At 38.1% G+C, this 21,832-nt stretch overlaps 2 protein-coding genes across 2 annotated transcripts in view; one reads left to right on the forward strand and one right to left on the reverse strand.

The window, feature by feature from the left end:
• The window catches only part of SHC4 (SHC adaptor protein 4), a 147,510-nt gene that overhangs the window by 44,630 nt on the left and 81,048 nt on the right, over positions 1-21,832 (reverse strand). The window contains exons 4-6 of the mRNA XM_010357805.2: positions 16,354-16,473; positions 5,059-5,112; positions 779-830 (exon numbers count right to left, since the gene is read on the reverse strand). Of these exons, the coding sequence (XP_010356107.2) occupies positions 779-830; positions 5,059-5,112; positions 16,354-16,473 (226 nt within the window). The remainder of the gene's footprint in view (positions 1-778; positions 831-5,058; positions 5,113-16,353; positions 16,474-21,832) is intronic.
• EID1 (EP300 interacting inhibitor of differentiation 1) lies at positions 10,184-11,926 on the forward strand. Its single transcript, XM_010357804.1, has one exon. It carries the CDS (start codon positions 10,275-10,277, stop codon positions 10,839-10,841), a length of 567 nt encoding a protein of 188 aa, XP_010356106.1. The 5' UTR covers positions 10,184-10,274; the 3' UTR covers positions 10,842-11,926.

The raw sequence follows: 21,832 nt of genomic DNA on the forward strand, positions 1-21,832 counted from the left end.
TGCTAAGTCCTGAAACAAGAATTCCCATCAAATCACTCTTCCATTCACTCAGTCATTCAATAAAATAGTTTTTCAGTATCACCTATATGCTAGGCATCGTGATGAGTGCTAGGGAACAACAGCGAGTAAGAGAAACAGGTTCCTGCCCTCATAAAGATTTTAGCCTAGGAGAAAGGACACATTAAACATACAAACAAGTGCAATATGTGAGTAAATAAAATATTAGGTTGGTGCAAAAGTAATCGCAGTTTTTGCCATTAAAAGTAATGGCAAACTGTGATTACTTTTGCACTAACCTATAATAGAAATGTGGAGTGTTAATGAAAAGAGAAATAAGTATTGTGATGCAGCAAGGTAGGATATGCTACTGGAGACAGGAGGTGCTATCAAAGAAGGTCTCTGAAAAAGAGGCATTTAAGCAGAAATCCAAATGGTGAAGTCAAGCATTCAAAGAGATACTACAGGCTCTTGAACAGCAAGTACACAGACAGCCAGCCCCATCTACCATAACCACAATAGCTTCTCCTTTGAGTACACAAACAGCTAAGCCTTTGGTTTGTGGATCTTTAAAATGATTTAAATTTCATCTATATAGTTTTTCTACTTTGCTGTGCTAACAGGGTGATTTATTTCCAACTCAAATTTGCATAATATTTCTAGAATCCAACATAGCACCCTGGTGATACTCATCACTCTGTACATTGAAAATAATTGTTGGTTACTTTTTAGAGTTGGTATATACCAGCTCTTTAAAAAATCTGTAAGTTGCTTTCCATACCTCGTTGATTAACTGGATCTTTAGCTACGTAGGCAACATAGTCTGTAGTATCCTATAAAAAAGGGAAAATGACTGTATTTAAAATGGATGAACTGCACTGTTGAAAGAAACATGTATTTCGGAAATGATACTGAGGCAAGGACTTAAATACAAATGTTTTTATTTAAAGAGACAAGAAAAGCATTGTAAAAGGAAACATAAACAAATATACACTATATAGTTTAACAATTATGGAGTCCATGTTCTCTGTCCATTGGGGAAAGAATCAGAAAATTAAAAATTTAGAGGCAGACTGTCATTAAGAATAAAATAGAAAGCAGATAGGGAATATGTTAGGACATATTCTTTAAAAATGGCTAGGGACTATGATGCTATCCTAGATTGAAAGTTGAAGTATCAGGGATTATGCAATCACAAAGGTGACATAAACTAAGATAGGGCATCATGATTTCCTGTTGTCCAAACATATACCACATATATCAGAAAGTAAGTTGACTAAAGAGACATGCTGGATTTTGTGGTTGTTAGCTTCCTCGTATGCAGTGCAAGTTAACTTAAGGGATGATAAAGTGAAAACACAATGAATTTATGTGATCAATATACAGAAAAGAAAAATCATTTTTTAAAAAAAGAGAACCCCTGAAAAACTTAAGAAGTTCAAAAAGACATGCACTGCTGACTTTGTAAAAACAAACAAACAAAATGCCACTTGGTAATCTCAGTCTTTATCGAAAACAATAAGCTGATGAATGATAAGGTTTTAATAATTAAAGATGCTTTTTGTTATCTAAGTTCTTGGGAAAAAATACACACAATGCCATTTGCAGATCACAAGTATGACTCTCTAGAGGGAAGATGCAATCAACTGGCAGGAAATAAAAGCCCATGTTTGTAATACCCTCAAGGACAATCACTTAATAACCCACAGTGAATCACACAGGAAGCGGATCTCAGGGTCAGCATAACTCATCTTGGGCCATTAAAAAAAATAATAACACATACCTAAGTAAATTTCTCTTATGCAAAAAGAAAAAAGGTTTTAAATATCCGCTAAATAAATAACGCCATATCTATGGGCTTTGTTTTATATGAATTTAGAAGGAAAACCACAATTGCCGGGGACTTTGCCACTCTTATTCAAGTGAAGAGGTGGTGTGATGCCAGTCATGCTGTCTGGTAGGTCCAATTATGGGAAAGAGGCTGTGAGACCTCTCCAGACCTCAGTTTCCTCATCTTCAAAACAGCCTCCAACACTGGTATAGTTCTAAAATTCTGTAGCTGTAAACATTTGGGAGAGTTTACAGAATGCTAAAAGTAAAGCACAAATAGCAGGGGAAAATATGTTTAAATGTATTTAATTTTTGACATATTCACAATGCATTTTTTAAGTGGAGAAAGTATATATAGCCATAGAGACATTACCAACAACTGTTTTCAGGGCTGACGGATGGAAAACAAGTTAACTGTTTTTGCAAAGAGAGTAAAAATGAGGGTGAGCAAAGGCCAAGAGATGAGAAGACTATACATTATTTCTGAAATTTTGGAGGAAATCTTGGAGAAAGATTACTATGTTGGACCACAGGAACTTTTAAGTCAGCTTCCAACCCTTGTATGTAGTTCGCCCTAAAGCTGTAAACTATCTCAGTTAGTATCCTAAAACAAATATGGGCATGTGTGAGCAATAGTGGTAGTAGTTACTTCTTGTGACTGTGTGCCAGGCACTGTGCTAACACTAACCATGCATCATTTCACTTAATTCCCACAACACTGTCAGGCAATAGGGATTATCCTTCGTTTACATATGAGGACTCTGGAGTTTAGGGAATTTAAATAAGTCAAGTCTACTTGACTCCAAAGCCTGGCAGTACATCACACTGCCTCCTTGACCTGATGGTAAAACTTCATAGAGATGATTTCTAATGCCAGTGCTTAGGGTGGCTCCAGACTTCTATTTTACTAGACAGGTGCTTTAACCAACTAAGCCATGGCACTGCTGCCAGATTTCTATTTTAAATTTGAATCAATAGGCTTTCTCACCAGTTTTAGAGAGCACACATGTGCTCTCAATGCAGTAGGTACAAACTTTCCCCATAGTGGCCACAAATCATTTACTGTTTGTCTTTGATAGGAACGGTGCTTTGGTCAATTTAAAGAACTAAAGGCACGTGAAGAGAGTATGAAAAAATTTAAGATTCTGGAGAACAATAATAGAAATCATTCAGGGCATGCCTTGGGTAAATGACTGTTTGCACACCAATTCTAACATGATGACAACCCTGGAGAAATTTAGGGCAAACACCAATAATTATTTTTCATACTACACGTATAAACACTACTTTAAATCTCTTAAGAAAAGTATTTGAATTCCTTCATGGATGACTGAGCTAGGAAGATGAGAAAGTGCTGGTATTTTTCAGCCCGGATTCAGTTGACCCTCTCTGCCAGCCACGATCCTTGGTGTTCCTAATGAGGCCAGATTACAAGGCTGGATGGAAAAGAGGCCAGATAGGCTCTTGGGTTCAAATAGCAGCTGCTAAGCACCTGACACCTTGTATGTCCCTTGTTTGCTAGTGGGAATTCACAATTAGGCATCTGTGGAATTTCTTGGGGAAAAGGTAGAACTCTTAACATTTGGTTTACTTTTAAAAATGGCAGCATCATGGAACTAATATATAATAGTTATTTGAAAATAACTACACCCCAGGCTAAAAGATGAGGAAGTAGTAACGCCTAAAGGGGAAACTGAATATCCATTAATTAGAAAACAAGGGTTTGAAATCCTGTGAAGGCTGCTTTTCTTCCATGTGCTTCGTGAGCCAAGATCATGCCACTGCACTCCAGCCTGAGTGACAAGAGTGAGATTACAAAAAAAAAAGCATGTCTTGGTTTGACATGCTTAAATACTTTGGGTCATTGGTAGCCAATGTGAAGACAAGTAATTATTGAAGTGTTTTTAAGAATTGGCTAATTTAAATAGCATTTAGCTACATATTTTATACACAGGTAAGTTACACCAACACCCAAGTGGAAGAACCTGCTTAAATACTTTAGATGCCAGTAAATGAAGCAATGATTACAGAGTAACTTCAGAACTTTACTTCCTTTTGTGATATACAATTATTTCTCCCCCATTGAATATTTAGCAAAAATTTAAAACAAATTAAAACTACCATGATATCAGCTGCCAGATTTAGTTTTTAGCATCTTCTATATCTTTCTTGGGTTTCTAGGTTGTCGTCCTATTATTGATGACTCTACATTTTATTCCTCAATTAGAAGTGAAAACTAAATGTGGTGGATAGAAAACAATCAATTGCTAAACTGAATTTTACTGGGTCGTTCCTGAAGGATATAATGTTTTTAAAAGAAATGCTTTGCAGAAAAGAAGGTAATACATTCTAAGAACAAGGTCTGTGTATGTTCCCCCTGTTTTCTTGACATTACTGATGTTTAACCACTATGAAAGTTGTACTCTGTCCTCTTCTAACCTTTCCTCAAAACATATAGAAGGTTAGAAGAGGAAAGAGTACAATAAAAAGACCGATAATGTCACAGAGTGGCAAAAGCATTCTTCTACTCCCTCAGTTTAAACAGATTTGCTTCTTGCTCAGTTGCAGGCTCCCTGGCTTCAAAGCCCCTTTCCTTTTGCTCTGGTCCAGAAATGGTGCAGTAGGGAGTCAAGGAATGACACTCCATTCTGCAAAGTAGGCTTGGAGAAATCCTGTACAATTTCCAGGAAATGAGTACCACACGACCTCTCCTTAGTAGAGAAGAACTACAAGTTCTCTCTCCCCAGCTCAGCATTTCCTCCATGAGCTCCTGCAAACCTGGTTGCTCATTCCAGATTAGACTTAGTTGACTTGGTTGATATACCAAGTCCAGTTGATTAGTAAAGTGTGCCAGAAACTCTGTTGAGAAGAAATTCTAAGGAAGGATTGAGCAACACATGGGTGACATACTTGCTTTTCATGACCTAGACATTATCAACAAGAAGCTTATTAGATGATAACTCCATGGCTAATAACATAATGGAGCACTACTAGTTTCATCTACTAATCCAAATATTTTAAAATGTAATGATAGGAAATATTTTGCCCAAGGTAAATTTTTTATTATCTGGTACATGTAGCTATTCACAGACTGTAATAGTATGTTAGGAAAAGACATGTAGTGGCTAATATGGTTTATGTAAAAGTTATTTTATTTTTTTTATCATCCAGCCCCAAACATCAAGAAGTTATTTTAACTCATAAAAAGAACTTTTGTGAATCAATACTTACAGGATCCCCTCCAGAGGCAAATGAAATAGACTGCATATGATGATTTGCAATAATCTGAAAAACATAAACATGTATGCTAATATAAAGTAATCATTATTTCTAGTTACATACAGTGTAACAGTAATAGACATACATTTGTTTTGTTTTTACCTGATCAGCATCCCTTTGGAAACCACCCCACCTACGCTCTATAATAATCTCATTTAAACCACGAGATTCTGGTGATTTTGTGATGCCCATCTCACTGCCCTTGCCCACCCAGGTGGAACATCATCTAGGGCTAGCCAATCAGAAAATACCATCTCTCTGGATACAGCAGAGCCAATCAATGTCTTTTGAGAAGAATTGAAATGAATAATAGGAGAGAAAGCCTCTCTCTCTGCCATTAAAAACTATGTAAGCCCAAAGCTTCCGGGGGCCATATTATGCTGCCATGTGAGAAAAGTCTGCTGGAATATGAAGTTTTTCTTCTGATCAAAATCAGAACGGAGAACTAAAAATAGGAAAGAGGTCTGCTGGTAACATTTGTTCCATCACTTTAATCAATATATTTCACCCTGTCCTTTTATATTTTTGTTTATTTTTGCAAAAGTTAGTTTGAATTTGATTTCAGTCATTCACTACTAAATGCATCCTGAGTAAGGCACTAACATTAAGACTTCTAATATGAGTAAGAATCGCCAAGTAAACTGCATTAATCAGCTAAGAAGACTGTCTTTTATTTGAGAATCTAGGATTGCTTGTTTGGAAACCACAGTGTAATGACTATTGGCAGAGCCATATTTGTCATGCCATTTTGAAGGTTCATTAAAACACCAACTATGCACCTATTGACCTAATCCTGTTTTCAGAATTGTGTGACAGAATCTACCAAAGCTGATTACAAAAGATGACCAAGCAGTTCTATTCCTACATGTATATCCAACACAATTGTGTAAATATGTGCAACAAAAAATATTCTCAAAGAAGATAATAACTGCCCTGTTCATAACAGCCCTAAATTGGAAACAATCCCAATGATGACTATTGTAATATTCAAATGGTGGCATACTATATAGCAACAACATGTTTGTTGAGCAAAAGAAGCCTAATACAAAGAATATATACTGCATGGCTTAATTTATATGAAGTTCAAAACTAGGCAAAATTATGGTATTTGAAATCAGAATAGTGGTTATTTCTGGAGCACAGGAAGAAGGGGCAAACGGTTTTCTGGGGTGCTGGAGTTTCTTGATCTGAGTATTGGTTATACAACTGTTCATTTTGTGATAATTATTATGGACTTGTGTACTTGTCTACATTTATATTTCAGTAAAAACAAAGTCAATATACAAAGATCAATGTCATTCCCATATATCAACAATAGTCGGCCGGGCACGGTGGCTCACGCCTGTAATCCCAGTACTTTGGGAGGCCGAGGCGGGCAGATCATGAGGTCAGGAGATCGAGACCATCCTGGCTAACGTGGTGAAACCCCATCTCTACTAAAAATACAAAATAATAGCCGGCCATGGTGGTGGGCGCCCGTAGTCCCAGCTACTTGGGAGGCTGAAGCAGGAGAATGGCGTGAACCTGGGAGGTGGAGCTTGCAGTGAGCCGAGATCACACCACAGCACTCCAGCCTGGGCAACAAAGCGAGACTCTGTCTCAAAAAAAAAAAAAAAAAAAAAAAAAAAAAAAAAAAAAGCCAATTAGACACTGTATTTGGGGGAGAAAGGTACACTTTGTAAGAGTACTTTAGTATAAAACTAATAAGGATCATGTAATGCTTTTTGGAAAACTTCATTGAAGAGTATAAATAAGACCTGAACAAATAGAAAGATATATATCACTTTCACGGATGAGAAGATGGTATGACAAAGCTGTCAATCCTACCCCAGATTAATTTATAAATTCCATGCAATTCCAATAAAAATGCTTCTAAAATTCACATGGAAGAATAAATGTGCAAGAGAGCTAAAGCAAATTTTAAAAGAACAAATGCATAAGAATTCCCTTACCAGATAAGAAATATTATAATATCATATTCAAGATGCCCCTAAATTCACATGAAAGAATAAATGAGCAAGAAGAGTTAAGGCAATTTTTTAAAGAACAAAGACAAAATATTCCCGATCAAACAGCAGGATATAAAAGTGTAGAAATTTCACAAGAATTCAAAGTCTAAAAATAGACTCATGTATTTAAGAACTTTTAGTCTATGATAAATGTGACACCAAGCAGCAGTCAGCCAGAAATTATGTGTCCATGGTGAGGAGAACTAGAACAGAGGCTCCCAACTCCCCTGGCCACAGACCAGTACCAGTCGGTGGCCTGTTAGGAACCGGGCTGCACAGCAGGAGGTGGGCAGTGGGCGAGCGACAGAAGCTTCATGTGTATTTACTGCTGCTTCCTGTTGCTCACATTACTGTCTGAGTTCTGCCTCCTGTCAGATCAACGGTGACATTAGATTCTCATAGGAGAATGAACCCTTTTGTGAACTATGCATATGAGGGATCTGTGTTGCATGCTCCTTATGAGAATCTAATGCTTGATGATCTGAGGTAGAGCTGAGGTGGTGATGCTAGCGCTGGGGAGTGGCTGCAAATACAGATTAACAATAGCAGAGAGGTTTGACTGCACAGAGACCATAATAAATCAATTGCTTGCAGACTCATATCAAAACCCTATCAGTAACTAGCAAGTGACACTTAAGCTGCATCTGGTGGCAGGCTAAATAGTGGCAAGTGAGTTGATGTACTTCAGTTTGTACAGCTGTAGCTGATGGCAGGCTTTAAGTCAGAATCTGATGATTTTAGTTTGTGCCTGGACCGCCCATTATCTTATTTACCACTTCCATCCATGCCTCTTTCCTGCACCGTGCACTTTCTCAGTCACAGTTTTGGTAAGCCCATAAGCTAACCCCAGCCAAAATGAGTAAAAAACAAACTTCACTGGAGAGCTTCTTTGAAAAGGGAGAAAGATCCACGATGAGACTGCAGAAGACTTTAAGGCTGCCAACAAAAAGAAAGCTGCATTTAAAAGAAAATACCAAGAATCCTACTTAAAATACCAGTTCATTACAATAGGTGATTCACATTCTCCAAGCTCACTTTGTATAATATGTAGCAAGTGGCTGTGTAACAAACCCACGAAGACTTCTAAACTGCTTTGTCACATGGAGACCAAGCACCCTGCATTAATACTAAGCCTTTGCAGTTTTTCAAAAGAAAACAATGTGAACATAAAGAATAGAAGCAATTAATGAAGGCTACCACTTCATCAAATGTGTCTGCACTGAGAGCATCATTCTTAGTGGCTAACCACAAAACTTGCTTACTTGCAAAGTGGCTGCTTTCAAAGTTACACTGGAATCATGGGAGTGACAAATGAACACTGAGATTTCTGACATTTCAAACATTAGCAGAGATTTTGAAAGAGACTGAGCCAGGGTCTTCTTTCTCCCAGCTGGTGCATGATCACCTATCTCAGCTTTCCAAAGATTTTGAGCATTACTTCCCGTATTAGTCAGGGTTCTCTAGAAGGACAGAACTAATGGAATATATATATACACATATACACACACATATATATACACATATATATATGTAAAGGGGAGTTCATTAAGTATTAACTCACTATCACAAGGTCCCACAATAGGCCGTCTGCAGGCTGAGGAGTGAGGAGAGCCAGTCCGAGTTCTAAAACTGAAGAAGTTGGAGTCCGATGTTCGAGGGCAGGAAGCATCCAGCACGGGAGAAAGATTTAGGCTGGGAGGCTAGGCCACTCTCTTTTCACATTTTTCTGCCTGCTTATATTCTAGCCAAGCTGGCAGCTGATTAGATTGTGCCCACCCAGATTAAGAGTGGGTCTGCCTTTCCCAGTCCACTGACTCAAATGTTAATCTCCTTTGGCAACACCCTCATAGACACACCAAGGATAAATAATTGTATCCTTCAATCCAATCAAGTTGACACACAGTATTAACCATCACACTTCCCATCCACAAAAGACAGAATGGATCTGTGACCCATTTGTGAATAAGCCAGGTGAATCCACTTTGTCCCTTGATATTGCAAATGATGGTGGCCTTAAAAGTATGTTTGAGACAACTTCAAATCTCCGTATGTTCTCGATTAAAGTCAAGGCGGAATATCCTGAGATTGCCACAAAAGTACTGAAAAGCCTCCTTTCATTTTCAACATCCTATCTTTGTGAGGCAGGATTTTCCACAGTAACAGCAACCAAAATGAGATTACAGAATCCACTGGACATAAGGAACACACCTAGGGTGTCACTGTCTCTCATCACCCCCAGATGGGACCATCTAGTTGCAGGTAAACAAGCTCAGGGCTCCCACTGATGCTACATTATGGTGAGTTGTATAATTCTACATAACTACAATGTTATAATAATAGAAATAAAGTGCGGAATAAATGAAATGTGCTTGAGTCCTTAAGTATACACAGTCATATAATTCATAGAAGTATATACAACTTAAAAGCTGAGGCTTTTAAGTTGAAGACAGGTAAAACATGTTTTTAAAAAACACACAAAATAGTGTTTTGCTATGAATACATAATGATACATGTAAATGCAAATAAAAAGAATTTAAAGAATACACGCCGCATTGGTAATAGTGGAAAGATACCTACCCGGAGAAAAGAAATGGGACTAAGTATTTCTTCGCTATAACAAACAAACAAAAAAGTACAATATATATATTGTTTGTGAATTTAACTTTTTAAATGACAACACTAAAAGGACAGAATGGAATAGTTCTTAATATGCTGATCTGTGGTTATGGATGTTGTCTGGTTTGGAAACGTGCATTTAGAAGTCATCAGCACATAGATAAATTGCCCTGGGGAGGAGGAAGAAGGGAGGGGAGGAACACTAATGTTACGAAGGCCATGTAAAGTTATTTTCCAGTTTGCTGCATCACAAGCAGCAGCAGGGTTAAGTAACACAGAAACTGTTACGCTCTTGCCTACAGGGTCCCTAGATACGAAGTTCGAATCCATGGAAACGTAGCTCAAAAAGCGACGCCCACACCCCGGGAAAAACATTGAGCTACTCCAACCACAGTGGTGCGCCAAGCAGGAGGCGGTACCTGAGGACCACGCCTGCGCGCGGGGTTACGCAAGCGCGCAGCCTCTGCGCACGCGCACAAACGAACGGCCGCGCAGCGTCTATCTTGCTGGAAGCTTTTTCCGAGAGGTTGAGCGGTTTGCATAATGTCGGAAATGGCCGAGTTGTCCGAGCTATATGAAGAGAGCAGTGACCTGCAAATGGATGTGATGCCTGGCGAAGGTGACCTACCGCAGATGGAGGTAGGCAGCGGGAGCCGGGAGCTATCCCTGCGTCCCTCCCGCAACGGGGCCCCGCCACTGCTCGAGGAGGAAGGCCCAATGGAGGAGGAGGCGGCCCAGCCAATGGCGGCGCCAGAGGGGAAACGGAGCCTTGCTAACGGGCCCAACGCTGGGGAGCAGCCAGGCCAGGTGGCGGGCGCAGACTTCGAGAGCGAGGACGAGGGCGAGGAATTTGATGACTGGGAGGACGACTACGACTATCCCGAAGAGGAGCAGCTTAGTGGTGCCGGCTACAGAGTATCAGCCGCTCTTGAAGAAGCCGACAAGATGTTTCTGAGAACAAGAGAAGCAGCCCTGGATGGCGGGTTTCAGATGCATTATGAGAAGACCCCGTTTGATCAGTTAGCTTTTATCGAAGAGCTTTTTTCACTGATGGTTGTCAATCGTCTGACCGAAGAACTCGGCTGTGATGAGATTATTGATAGAGAGTAGTTACATGCTGTTAAAAGAGGAGGAAACTACTTGAGGAGGGACCCAACTTTCCGCTATCTTTTGGGTTCATTCCAAATAGTTTTGTGCCATTGAAAAACTTGACCTTCAAAAAAATTTGTTTTTCAGAATAGAAGACAATAGGACAGTGACTGCACAGTTGTGAAAAAGGAGGAGAATCATTAAAGAAAAAGAAAAAAAGATTTTAAGACCGTTGAAATCTCTTATCAAGAATGTCCTAAAACACCTATGGCTTTGACTTTGTTACTGATCCAGATTATTTTCCTTGCATTGGGGAAAATATCTTTCATATTTGTTTGCTGTAAAGATGGTTTTGCAAGAATAAGTCATGACCAAGACAAACTGCCAATACAAGAGCCCACTGATATTAATTATATAATGAGAAAAAATGTATCCAACTAGGACACATATCTTTTGAGTTATTTGGACTGAAAGTTTAAGAAAACTTGGGATATTCTATATTGTGATCTAGTCAAGCCATAGTTATCAAAGGCTAAATTTTCAGTGTAAGATAAATGGAGTATTCTTCATTATTCCAAAAGGATAAGTAAACTCAAAGATGTATCACGTGTGCTCTGTATCTTAAGATGTGTTTCCAAGAGCGTCTGAAATTTTGTTTGTACATGTATCTTGATCATTTATAAAGCCACTGTGATCTATAAATCAAGAAAATTCATTATCATAACCATTTTTAAAAGTCAAAAATTAAGACATCTTTAATTAAAAACTTTGAAATCTAGACACTAAATGTGTGTGAATGTACAAAGAAACCATTGCTCACGCTGTTACATACTAGAGAAATTTTGTTTTGCTTGCTGTTTTAACTTGACAGGTGAAATACTTTAGTTGAACTTCATATTGTAAGAACTGTTAATAAAAAGTTGTCAAGTAAAAAGCCCTATATCTAAAAAGACTTTATGAACAGTTATTCTATCAACTTTTAAAGGTTTTAAACCTACCCAGAAATTACCTTGGTATCTGAAGTTTCCCTCTGTCTCCTCCTCTAATTAAGCTTGTTATTTGTTATGCACCAGCATTGGAGATAATAAAATTTCTTGTTCTGTGTATTTTGTTTGGCTAATAATATTGCATACATACTTTATACTACTTTTTATTGTATGTGTTAACCAGTATTAAGGGAAAATAATCCAGCTTCAGCTATCTAATTCACAAATTAATTTCTGGAAATTAAACTTTGTAAATTACGTTTTTGCCCTACAAGAATTTGCTGGTCTAGGAAAACCTGCCCTATCAATGAGTATGTTGCCATGGTTACCTTACTACGATGCTGAGGTTCTAGGAGAGTAATGATTACATCAGAAGGCTATGTTCAGCAAAATGAGTATATCAGCAGGTTTTATCATGATCAGTAAAAAGGTTCCAGATGCTGCTGCTCCATTATAGCCGTAAAGAACGAATATCCAATGCAACAGGACAATTCAGAGCCTTATTTATTTTATGGTCATCCTGTCTTTTGGGGAGAGAGATCTGTAAAAGGTAGGATTGTGACAAGGATGATCAGAATTGTTCAGACACTAGCTGGGTTGGGAGGGAGAGATGGTGGAAGTAAAGTGTTGGTGCTTAGACTTCTTCATCCTACCACGTCCACTGCTATCTCAATTAGCCTGTAGCTACGGTCAGATGAGTGTGGATAGGTAATTAATTGCATGCGTGATGTAAATTAGTGTGGATGGGGGTATGCTAGTGCACAATAAACTGGCTGGTTGTATTTACCTCCAGATGTTTATCTTGACTAGGAAAGATAAACTCTTGGAAAAAAAAAGATCTGAGGTCCACACACCAGAAGGTTGTGATTCTGTTTCTCTCTAGAACTAAGTAGGGCACAAGAGTTGGGGGTGGGAAACACACCCTGTTGCATCTGAAGGCCCATCTTGGGGAGAAAAACCTGGGCTCTGCAATTGGCTGGGTTGTTTTTCAGTCTTAAAAATAGGCAGTAAGCTGAGAGACAATGAAAATTGTAAATACTTAATTGTATTTATTGAGGATAGAAAATTAACATTTTAACACCCCTTTTAGGGGTGTAAAATCATTTGTATTTCCTTTACGTGCAGTTACCACAGACAAACCAGACTACTTGGTTAAAATTTAGGTTCTACTATTTGTTAGCTCAGTAACTGGGGAATTAATCTCTCGGGCTCGGGTCCTAAACTGAAAATAGGGAGAATTGGATGTACCTTACAAATTTTGAGGACTAAATGAAGATGTGTGAGAGTGTGTGTGTGTGTGTGTGGGTGGGTGTGTATCTTCATTTAAGGGAACTAGAGAAAGGAGTTCTGGGGAAATTCTAACTGATTTTGCAAGATAGGGGATTTAAAGAAGCTTTTGAGTACATAGTGTGATTAGGGAGAGTTTTGCAAATTTATCCGTATTATAAATGTTCACTTAGATCAGATATCCCATGTTGGCTGTCTTCAGACCACAGATCTATTTTGTTTGGTTCATGCTTATAATTTTAAGAGACCAACATCTCAGTACAGAGATAGCAGCTAAAAATCTAGATTCTTACCTTTTTATTATTATTTTTTTAAAGTAAAAGATCTGGGAGTCTTTGACCTATAGACCTATGTAGCCAAAAAACAGACAAAAAAAACAAAAAAAGAAACAAAAAAAAACCATCTGATTCACCTTTAGACAAGGAAGGTATTCTGTTTGCCAAGTGTCAGTGTTATCTCCCCAACATAGAGGCCAGGTAGCACTTGATATTTATCACTGGACTTGCACCATTGTTTTTTCTTGTGCTTGCACAGCTTGCGTTACCTACTTGGCCTCTAAATATCTCAAGTTGCCTCTCCTTGTGGAGACGAAAGGTTGTCTCAGTTTTTGCCTGTTTTACCTTTATTACCCTTCTGAATTCAGTACCTGTTAGAGTTGTAGAAATCAGTAAGGAATTAGTGGGAGTGTGAGCTACTGAGACTCTGACATTTTTGCTTGAGGCCCTAAAATACTATATTAAAGTATGTCAATAAAGTCTGTTGCTTGAATTTTGAAACAAGGAAATACCTATAACTTACCCTTGCGAAAGTGTATTTTCCCATCCTGATATATGGTAATATTTAAAAATTGCAAGCATTGCATGTTTAAAATTTTCTGCCTCTGGAGGTTTGTAAAATATTTTCTGGAAATGAATGGTTATATTCTTGATGTTCTCAGTGACCAAAGATAAATGTGAACTATCTGTTCCACAAATGCTATCATCTATGAATACATCCATAAACTTGAACCTTTGTTTTTAGTCGAAAGTATATCTTAGAAATTAAGTGGGTATGGGGAAAGCATTAGTATTTCTTTGTATTTATTTTAGAACTTCCAGTGGTAGCGTTAAGGATTTAATTAATCCTTTTCTTGTGCTATATCCACAAGGTCTCTAATCTTTGCTGCCTTCATTTCTTAAACATTTTAGTTGCCTTTCTCACAGGACATAAAGTTTCTTGAGTTGAGGCCTCTACAGTGGCACATCTCTCCTACCTCCCAGCTATTTCCCCTAGGCCTGCAGAAAAGCTCAAAATAGTTATTAAAAATCAGCCCTCAGGTCTGAGATAAATGAGATCTTAACTCTGGTCCCCACTCCAGCAGTGGGCTGAATACAACACCGTTCCATGGCACCAGTGCAGAAAAGATGTGGATTACTTTAAAAGGCACATCATATTACTACAGTTACTGGTAATGAAAATCACCCGTTATCCTCACCTCTGTTTTGCCTGAAAGGTTATGGATGGGTAGTAATAGTTTGCCCTAAAGAAGGGTACTGAAGGGGAAAGAGAGGCTGAGAATAAACTCTGCCCCACCACATACACCACAATCCCATTCTTCATAAATTCCTCATTCATTTCAGGAACCCCACAGAAAGGGCCAACTTAAAAAATGATCATTAGATTCTACCCAAAAGGCTGTCATTATGATGGCTTCAGCTTTGCCCACTCTTCCTCCCTTACAAAACTCCGAGATAATCAGAGGGCTGCTCTACTTAGTGAGATCTCATAACTAACAGCATTGAGCTTTCGTGGTACCATCCATGTGAATGAAAACTAAAAATAAATTTTGCATCTACATACGTACTGAAGTCGAAATGTGAGAATGACTGAATGAATGTTTTACCACTCATATGTGTCGTTTCTTCCAAGCGCAGCCCAAAATGTTATGCTCTCATTATACCAATGGCATCACCACTCTTGGAAGATCAATCAGGACCCAACTAGACAAGAATTTACTTGTAACTGTTTCATATTAGCACTTTTCCTCTAAGGTGTTGTATACTACTGCCTAAACAGTGTATTTTATTCTGTTTTTTAATTTAGAAAATAAAATAGCCCTCAAAACCTGTACTTATATGTTACTGATAATTTTATAATCTTATAATATGTTCTTCCTGTTAAGTACTGAGTATATGAAAAGGTCTCTGAGAATATTTGAGTAAATAATAATAGGTATTATGTGACTGGCACATGCTATATAATTTACATCTATTATCTCATTGAATCCTCTAAACAGACCTATGAGACACTTAAAATCCATCCTCTCAGAAACCTTATAAGTAAGTACCATAATCCTCATTTCACTGATGAAGAAAACTGAAGCCCAGAGTAGTAGAGTCACTTGCCAGTAAGTGGCAAAGCCAGCATTTCAACTCATATGTAACCTCAGAGCTTTTAGCATGTTATTATTATTAAGTACACATTAAACCTTGATCAACAGCACTCCACACAATAAAACCTTAACTGTAAAGAAACTTGGATCACAACATATTAGACAGAGGAAAATCAGATCCTAATACACATACATAACCTGATAGAAGGAATTTAGTTTAAAAAATTAAAAGCAAGCCAAACAAAATGTCCTTGTTAAGGTACATATTTAGCCCAATGCCTACGTATCTTCTACATTTGCTTCAGCAATGCTGTTCTTTGAGAAATGAGGTTCACAATGAAAACTTAGGCACACCACAGTATCATAAATTATTAAGGAAGAAAACATTATCTTTTATACAATAACATTTTAGAAAGCTTCTCAACCACAAGAATTGGAGGAAAATATTTTCTGCTTAAATTTCAGTTTGCTAGAACACTAACCCCAACATCACCTTTCCCCTTTGTCCCTCATCTGCACCCTGGCCCAACACACAGTCTGTCAGTTGTGATAATAGAATTGCTATCCATTTGGGGAGGGTTGGTGGAGACATCAATGATCGATTTAAGGATATGAGTTGCTAAATGATATTTTCTATGTTCTTTGCACCTTAGTTCTTCATTCAAAGCCAGTTAGGTAGGGGCACGTATGTAGGTGGTTACATGCCCCAGTGATGGGTTAGTAATGCTGTTGTTCTAATGATTGTTATGCATAAATCTTCAGCAGATTTTTCCCTTGTGCTGTATTAAGTTGTAGGCATACTCTGTGTAAAACTTTATTCTTTTCATTATCCCCAGGCTTCTCTGGAAAAATAGATATGTTAAACTATAAATGACATTTGTGATCTTACCTGTTGGTTGTCAAGATTCATCAGTGTGAGACTGCATGTTGAGATGGTCAGTTTTATATTCATTCCTGAAAACTGAAGATTACTTTTGCCAAGAACTGTTGATAGGAACTTAACTGGAGGCTTTAAAAATTAAAGAAGAAAAACAAAACACTGTTAGGAATTTTGTCACAGATGAATGTTAATGTTTTTTAAATGTTAAAAATGAGTCAAAGTCCAAACTCTTCCTTTCTGTTTTACCTTATATAAATCAAATGAAAGGGAATGATTTTTATTAAATAAACTTTTTTTGAAATTAGAATGCAGCAAATTCTTTATTAAGTAGTGAAATTTAGGCCCTCAGAACTTTCTCATAATTTCTCTCCTCCCCAGGTGCTGGGATTGGACTCCTGCTTGAATGTAAACAAATTCCTGTGAGAGTTTAGACCAGCTGAACTCTTGAGTCCTTTTCAATACTGCAAATCTAAAAAAAGAAAAAGTTGACAATCCACTGAATCTAACGCCACAGAAGGCATTGATGAACTTTCCAATTACACAACTGCTTCCTTCTCCGAAGCCATCCCTGTTCCTCCCTCATCTTTCCCTTGCCAGAGTTAAAAAGTCCTCTCTACTAGTCTAATTGTTACCTTCAGATAATCATGATGCCTGAAATTCTAACATTGGGCACTCTTTTAGGTTACATTGTTTTCAGAAGGTCCGAATTGTTAAAATGAACAAATATTACTAGGAAGGGGTTAGCCCATTCCACATTAACTTATTAATAAAGATGATTTACCAGAAATTACTAATAGAGATTTCGAAGAAGATCCTGAGGAAAGGGACATTTTGTTTTGTTTGTTTTGTTTTTGTTTGTTTGTTTGTTTTTTGAGACGGATTCTCGTTCCTTTGCCCAGGCTGGAGTGCAATGGTGCGATCTGGAAAGGGACATGTTTTGATAAAAGTCAAAATTCTGGACCAGGCATTTCTCAAGAAGAGGAGGTGTGGGGGTTTGGTGAAGAATCATGAGAGTAGGGGGTACCCAGGAATTATAAGGAAAAGCACTGGGGTCATATGTCCACAAAGACGTACCAGCAGGGGGTTGAGAGGGTGGGCTGGCAGATTTCCTCAGGCAGAAATGCCACTTACCAACTGATGACCTTGAACAAATAACCTTTCTAAGCCTCAATTTCCTTTTATATAAAAAGTGGGGGAAAAAACAGTAGCCACATCATAAGGGCTGTTGTGAAGATTAAATAATAACTGGAGAACATTTAGCACAGTCTTTGGCTGGGTACATGAGAGCTGTTATTATTATAATTACTTATTTTTTAAATTTTTTATTTTTTTATTTTTTATTATTATACTTTAAGTTCTAGGGTACATGTGCATAACGTGCAGGTTTGTTACATATGTATACTTGTGCCATGTTGGTGTGCTGCACCTATCAACTTGTCAGCACCCATCAATTCATCATTTATATCAGGTATAACTCCCGATGCAATCCCTCCCCCCTCCCCCCTCCCCATGATAGGCCCCGGTTTGTGATGTTCCCCTTCCCGAGTCCAAGTGATCTCATTGTTCAGTTCCCACCTATGAGTGAGAACATGCGGTGTTTGGTTTTCTGTTCTTGTGATAGTTTGCTAAGAATGATGGTATCCAGCTGCATCCATGTCCCTACAAAGGATGCAAACTCATCCTTTTTTATGGCTGCATAGTATTCCATGGTGTATATGTGCCACATTTTCTTAATCTAGTCTGTCACTGATGGACATTTGGGTTGATTCCAAGTCTTTGCTATTGTGAATAGTGCCGCAATAAACATACATGTGCATGTGTCTTTATAGCAGCATGATTTATAATCCTTTGGGTATATACCCAGTAGTGGGATGGCTGGGTCATATGGTACATCTAGTTCTAGATCCCTGAGAAATTGCCATACTCTTTTCTATAATGGTTGAACTAGTTTACAATCCCACCAACAGTGTAAAAGTGTTCCTATTTCTCCACATCCTCTCCAGCACCTGTTGTTTCCTGACTTTTTAATGATTGCCATTCTAACTGGTGTGAGATGGTATCTCATTGTGGTTTTGATTTGCATTTCTCTGATGGCGAGTGATGATGAGCATTTTTTCATGTGTCTGTTGGCTGTCTGAATGTCTTCTTTTGAGAAACGTCTGTTCATATCCTTTGCCCACTTTTTGATGGGGTTGTTTGTTTTTTTCTTGTAAATTTGTTTGAGTTCTTTGTAGGTTCTGGATATCAGCCCTTTGTCAGATGAGTAGATTGCAAAAATTTTCTCCCATTCTGTAGATTGCCTGTTCACTCTAATGGTAGTTTCTTTTGCTGTGCAGAAGCTCTTTAGTTTAATTAGATCCCATTTGTCAATTTTGGCTATTGTTGCCGTTGCTTTTGGTGTTTTAGACATGAAGTCCTTGCCCATGCCTATGTCCTGAATGGTACTACCTAGGTTTTCTTCTAGGGTTTTTATGGTTTTAGGTCTAACATTTAAGTCTCTAATCCATCTTGAATTAATCTTCGTATAAGGAGTAAGGAAAGGATCCAGTTTCAGCTTTCTACTTATGGCTAGCCAATTTTCCCAGCACCATTTATTAAATAGGGAATCCTTTCCCCATTTCTTGTTTCTCTCAGGTTTGTCAAAGATCAGATGGCTGTAGATGTGTGGTTTTATTTCTGAGGACTCTGTTCTGTTCCATTGGTCTATATCTCTGTTTTGGTACCAGTACCATGCTGTTTTGGTTACTGTAGCCTTGTAGTATAGTTTGAAGTCAGGTAGCGTGATGCCTCCAGCTTTGTCCTTTTGACTTAGGATTGTCTTGGCAATGCGGGCTCTTTTTCGGTTCCATATGAACTTTAAAGCCGTTTTTTCCAATTCTGTGAAGAAACTCATTGGTAGATTGATGGGGATGGCATTGAATCTATAAATAACCTTGGGCAGTATGGCCATTTTCACGATATTGATTCTTCCTATCCATGAGCATGGTATGTTCTTCCATTTGTTTGTGTCCTCTTTTATTTCACGGAGCAGTGGTTTGTAGTTCTCCTTGAAGAGGTCCTTTACATCCCTTGTAAGTTGGATTCCTAGGTATTTTATTCTCTTTGAAGCAATTGTGAATGGAAGTTCATTCATGATTTGGCTCTCTGCTTGTCTGTTACTGGTGTATAAGAATGCTTGTGATTTCTGCACATTAATTTTGTATCCTGAGACTTTGCTGAAGTTTCTTATCAGCTTAAGGAGATTTTGGGCTAAGACAATGGGGTTTTCTAAATATACAATCATGTCATCTGCAAACAGGGACAATTTGACTTCTTCTTTTCCTAACTGGATACCCTTGATTTCTTTCTCTTGCCTGATAGCCCTAGCCAGAACTTCCAACACTATGTTGAATAGGAGTGGTGAGAGAGGGCATCCCTGTCTTGTGCCAGTTTTCAAAGGGAATTTTTCCAGTTTTTGCCCATTCAGTATGATATTGGCTGTGGGTTTGTCATAAATAGCTCTTATTATTTTGAGGTACGTTCCATCAATACCAAATTTATTGAGTGTTTTTAGCATGAAGGGCTGTTGAATTTTGTCAAAAGCCTTTTCTGCATCTATTGAGATAATCATGTGGTTCTTGTCTTTGGTTCTGTTTATATGCTGGATTACGTTTATTGATTTGTGAATGTTGAAGCAGCCTTGCATCCCAGGGATGAAGCCCACTTGATCATGATGGATAAGCTTTTTGATGTGCTGCTGAATCCGGTTTGCCAGTATTTTATTGAGGATTTTTGCATCGATGTTCATCAGGGATATTGGTCTAAAATTCTCTTTTTTTGTTGTGGCTCTGCCAGGCTTTGGTATCAGGATGATGTTGGCCTCATAAAATGAGTTAGGGAGGATTCCCTCTTTTTCTATTGATTGGAATAGTTTCAGAAGGAATGGTACCAGCTCCTCCTTGTACCTCTGGTAGAATTCAGCTGTGAATCCATCTGGTCCTGGACTTTTTTTGGTTGGTAGGCTATTAATTATTGCCTCAATTTCAGAGCCTGCTATTGGTCTATTGAGGGATTCAACTTCTTCCTGGTTTAGTCTTGGAAGAGTGTAAGTGTCCAGGAAATTATCCATTTCTTCTAGATTTTCTAGTTTATTTGCATAGAGGTGTTTATAGTATTCTCTGATGGTAGTTTGTATTTCTGTGGGGTCCGTGGTGATATCCCCTTTATCATTTTTTATTGCATCTATTTGATTCTTCTCTCTTTTCTTCTTTATTAGTCTTGCTAGCGGTCTGTCAATTTTGTTGATCTTTTCAAAAAACCAACTCCTGGATTCATTGATTTTTTGTGTCTCTATCTCCTTCAGTTCTGCTCTGATCTTAGTTATTTCTTGCCTTCTGCTAGCTTTTGAATGTGTTTGCTCTTGCCTCTCTAGTTCTTTTAATTGTGATGTTAGAGTGTCCATTTTAGATTTTTCCAGCTTTCTCTTGTGGGCATTTAGTGCTATAAATTTCCCTCTACACACTGCTTTAAATGTGTCCCAGAGATTCTGGTATGTTGTATCTTTGTTCTCATTGGTTTCAAAGAACATCTTTATTTCTGCCTTCATTTCGTTATGTACCCAGTAGTCATTCAGGAGCAGGTTGTTCAGTTTCCATGTAGTTGAGCGGTTTTGATTGAGTTTCTTAGTCCTGAGTTCTAGTTTGATTGCACTGTGGTCTGAGAGACAGTTTGTTATAATTTCTATTCTTTTACATTTGCTGAGGAGTGCTTTACTTCCAATTATGTGATCAATTTTGGAATAAGTGCGATGTAGTGCTGAGAAGAATGTATATTCTATTGATTTGGGGTGGAGAGTTCTACAGATGTCTATTAGGTCCGCTTGGTGCAGAGATGAGTTCAATTCCTGGATATCCTTGTTAACTTTCTGTCTCATTGATCTGTCTAATGTTGACAGTGGGGTGTTGAAGTCTCCCATTATTATTGTATGGGAGTCTAAGTCTCTTTGTAATTTTCTAAGGACTTGCTTTATGAATCTGGGTGCTCCTGTATTGGGTGCATATATATTTAGGATAGTTAGCGCTTCCTGTTGAATTGATCCCTTTACCATTATTTAATGGCCTTCTTTGTCTCTTGATCTTTGATGGTTTGAAGTCTGTTTTATCAGAGACTAGGATTGCAACCCCTGCTTTTTTTTGTTCTCCATTTGCATGGTAGATCTTCCTCCATCCCTTTATTTTGAGCCTATGTATGTCTCTGCATGTGAGATGGGTCTCCTGAATACAGGAGACTGATGGGTCTTGACTCTTTATCCAGTTTGCCAGTCTATGTCTTTTAATTGGAGCATTTAGTCCATTTACATTTAAGGTTAATATTGTTATGTGTGAACTTGATCCTGCCATTATGATATTAACTGGTTATTTTGCTCGTTATTTGATGCAGTTTCTTCCTAGCCTCGATGGTCTTTACATTTTGGCATGTTTTTGCAATGGCTGGTACCGGTTGTTCCTTT

This window comes from Rhinopithecus roxellana, chromosome 5, assembly GCF_007565055.1.
Source record: "Rhinopithecus roxellana isolate Shanxi Qingling chromosome 5, ASM756505v1, whole genome shotgun sequence".
In the NCBI taxonomy this organism is placed as follows: Eukaryota; Metazoa; Chordata; class Mammalia; order Primates; family Cercopithecidae; genus Rhinopithecus; species Rhinopithecus roxellana.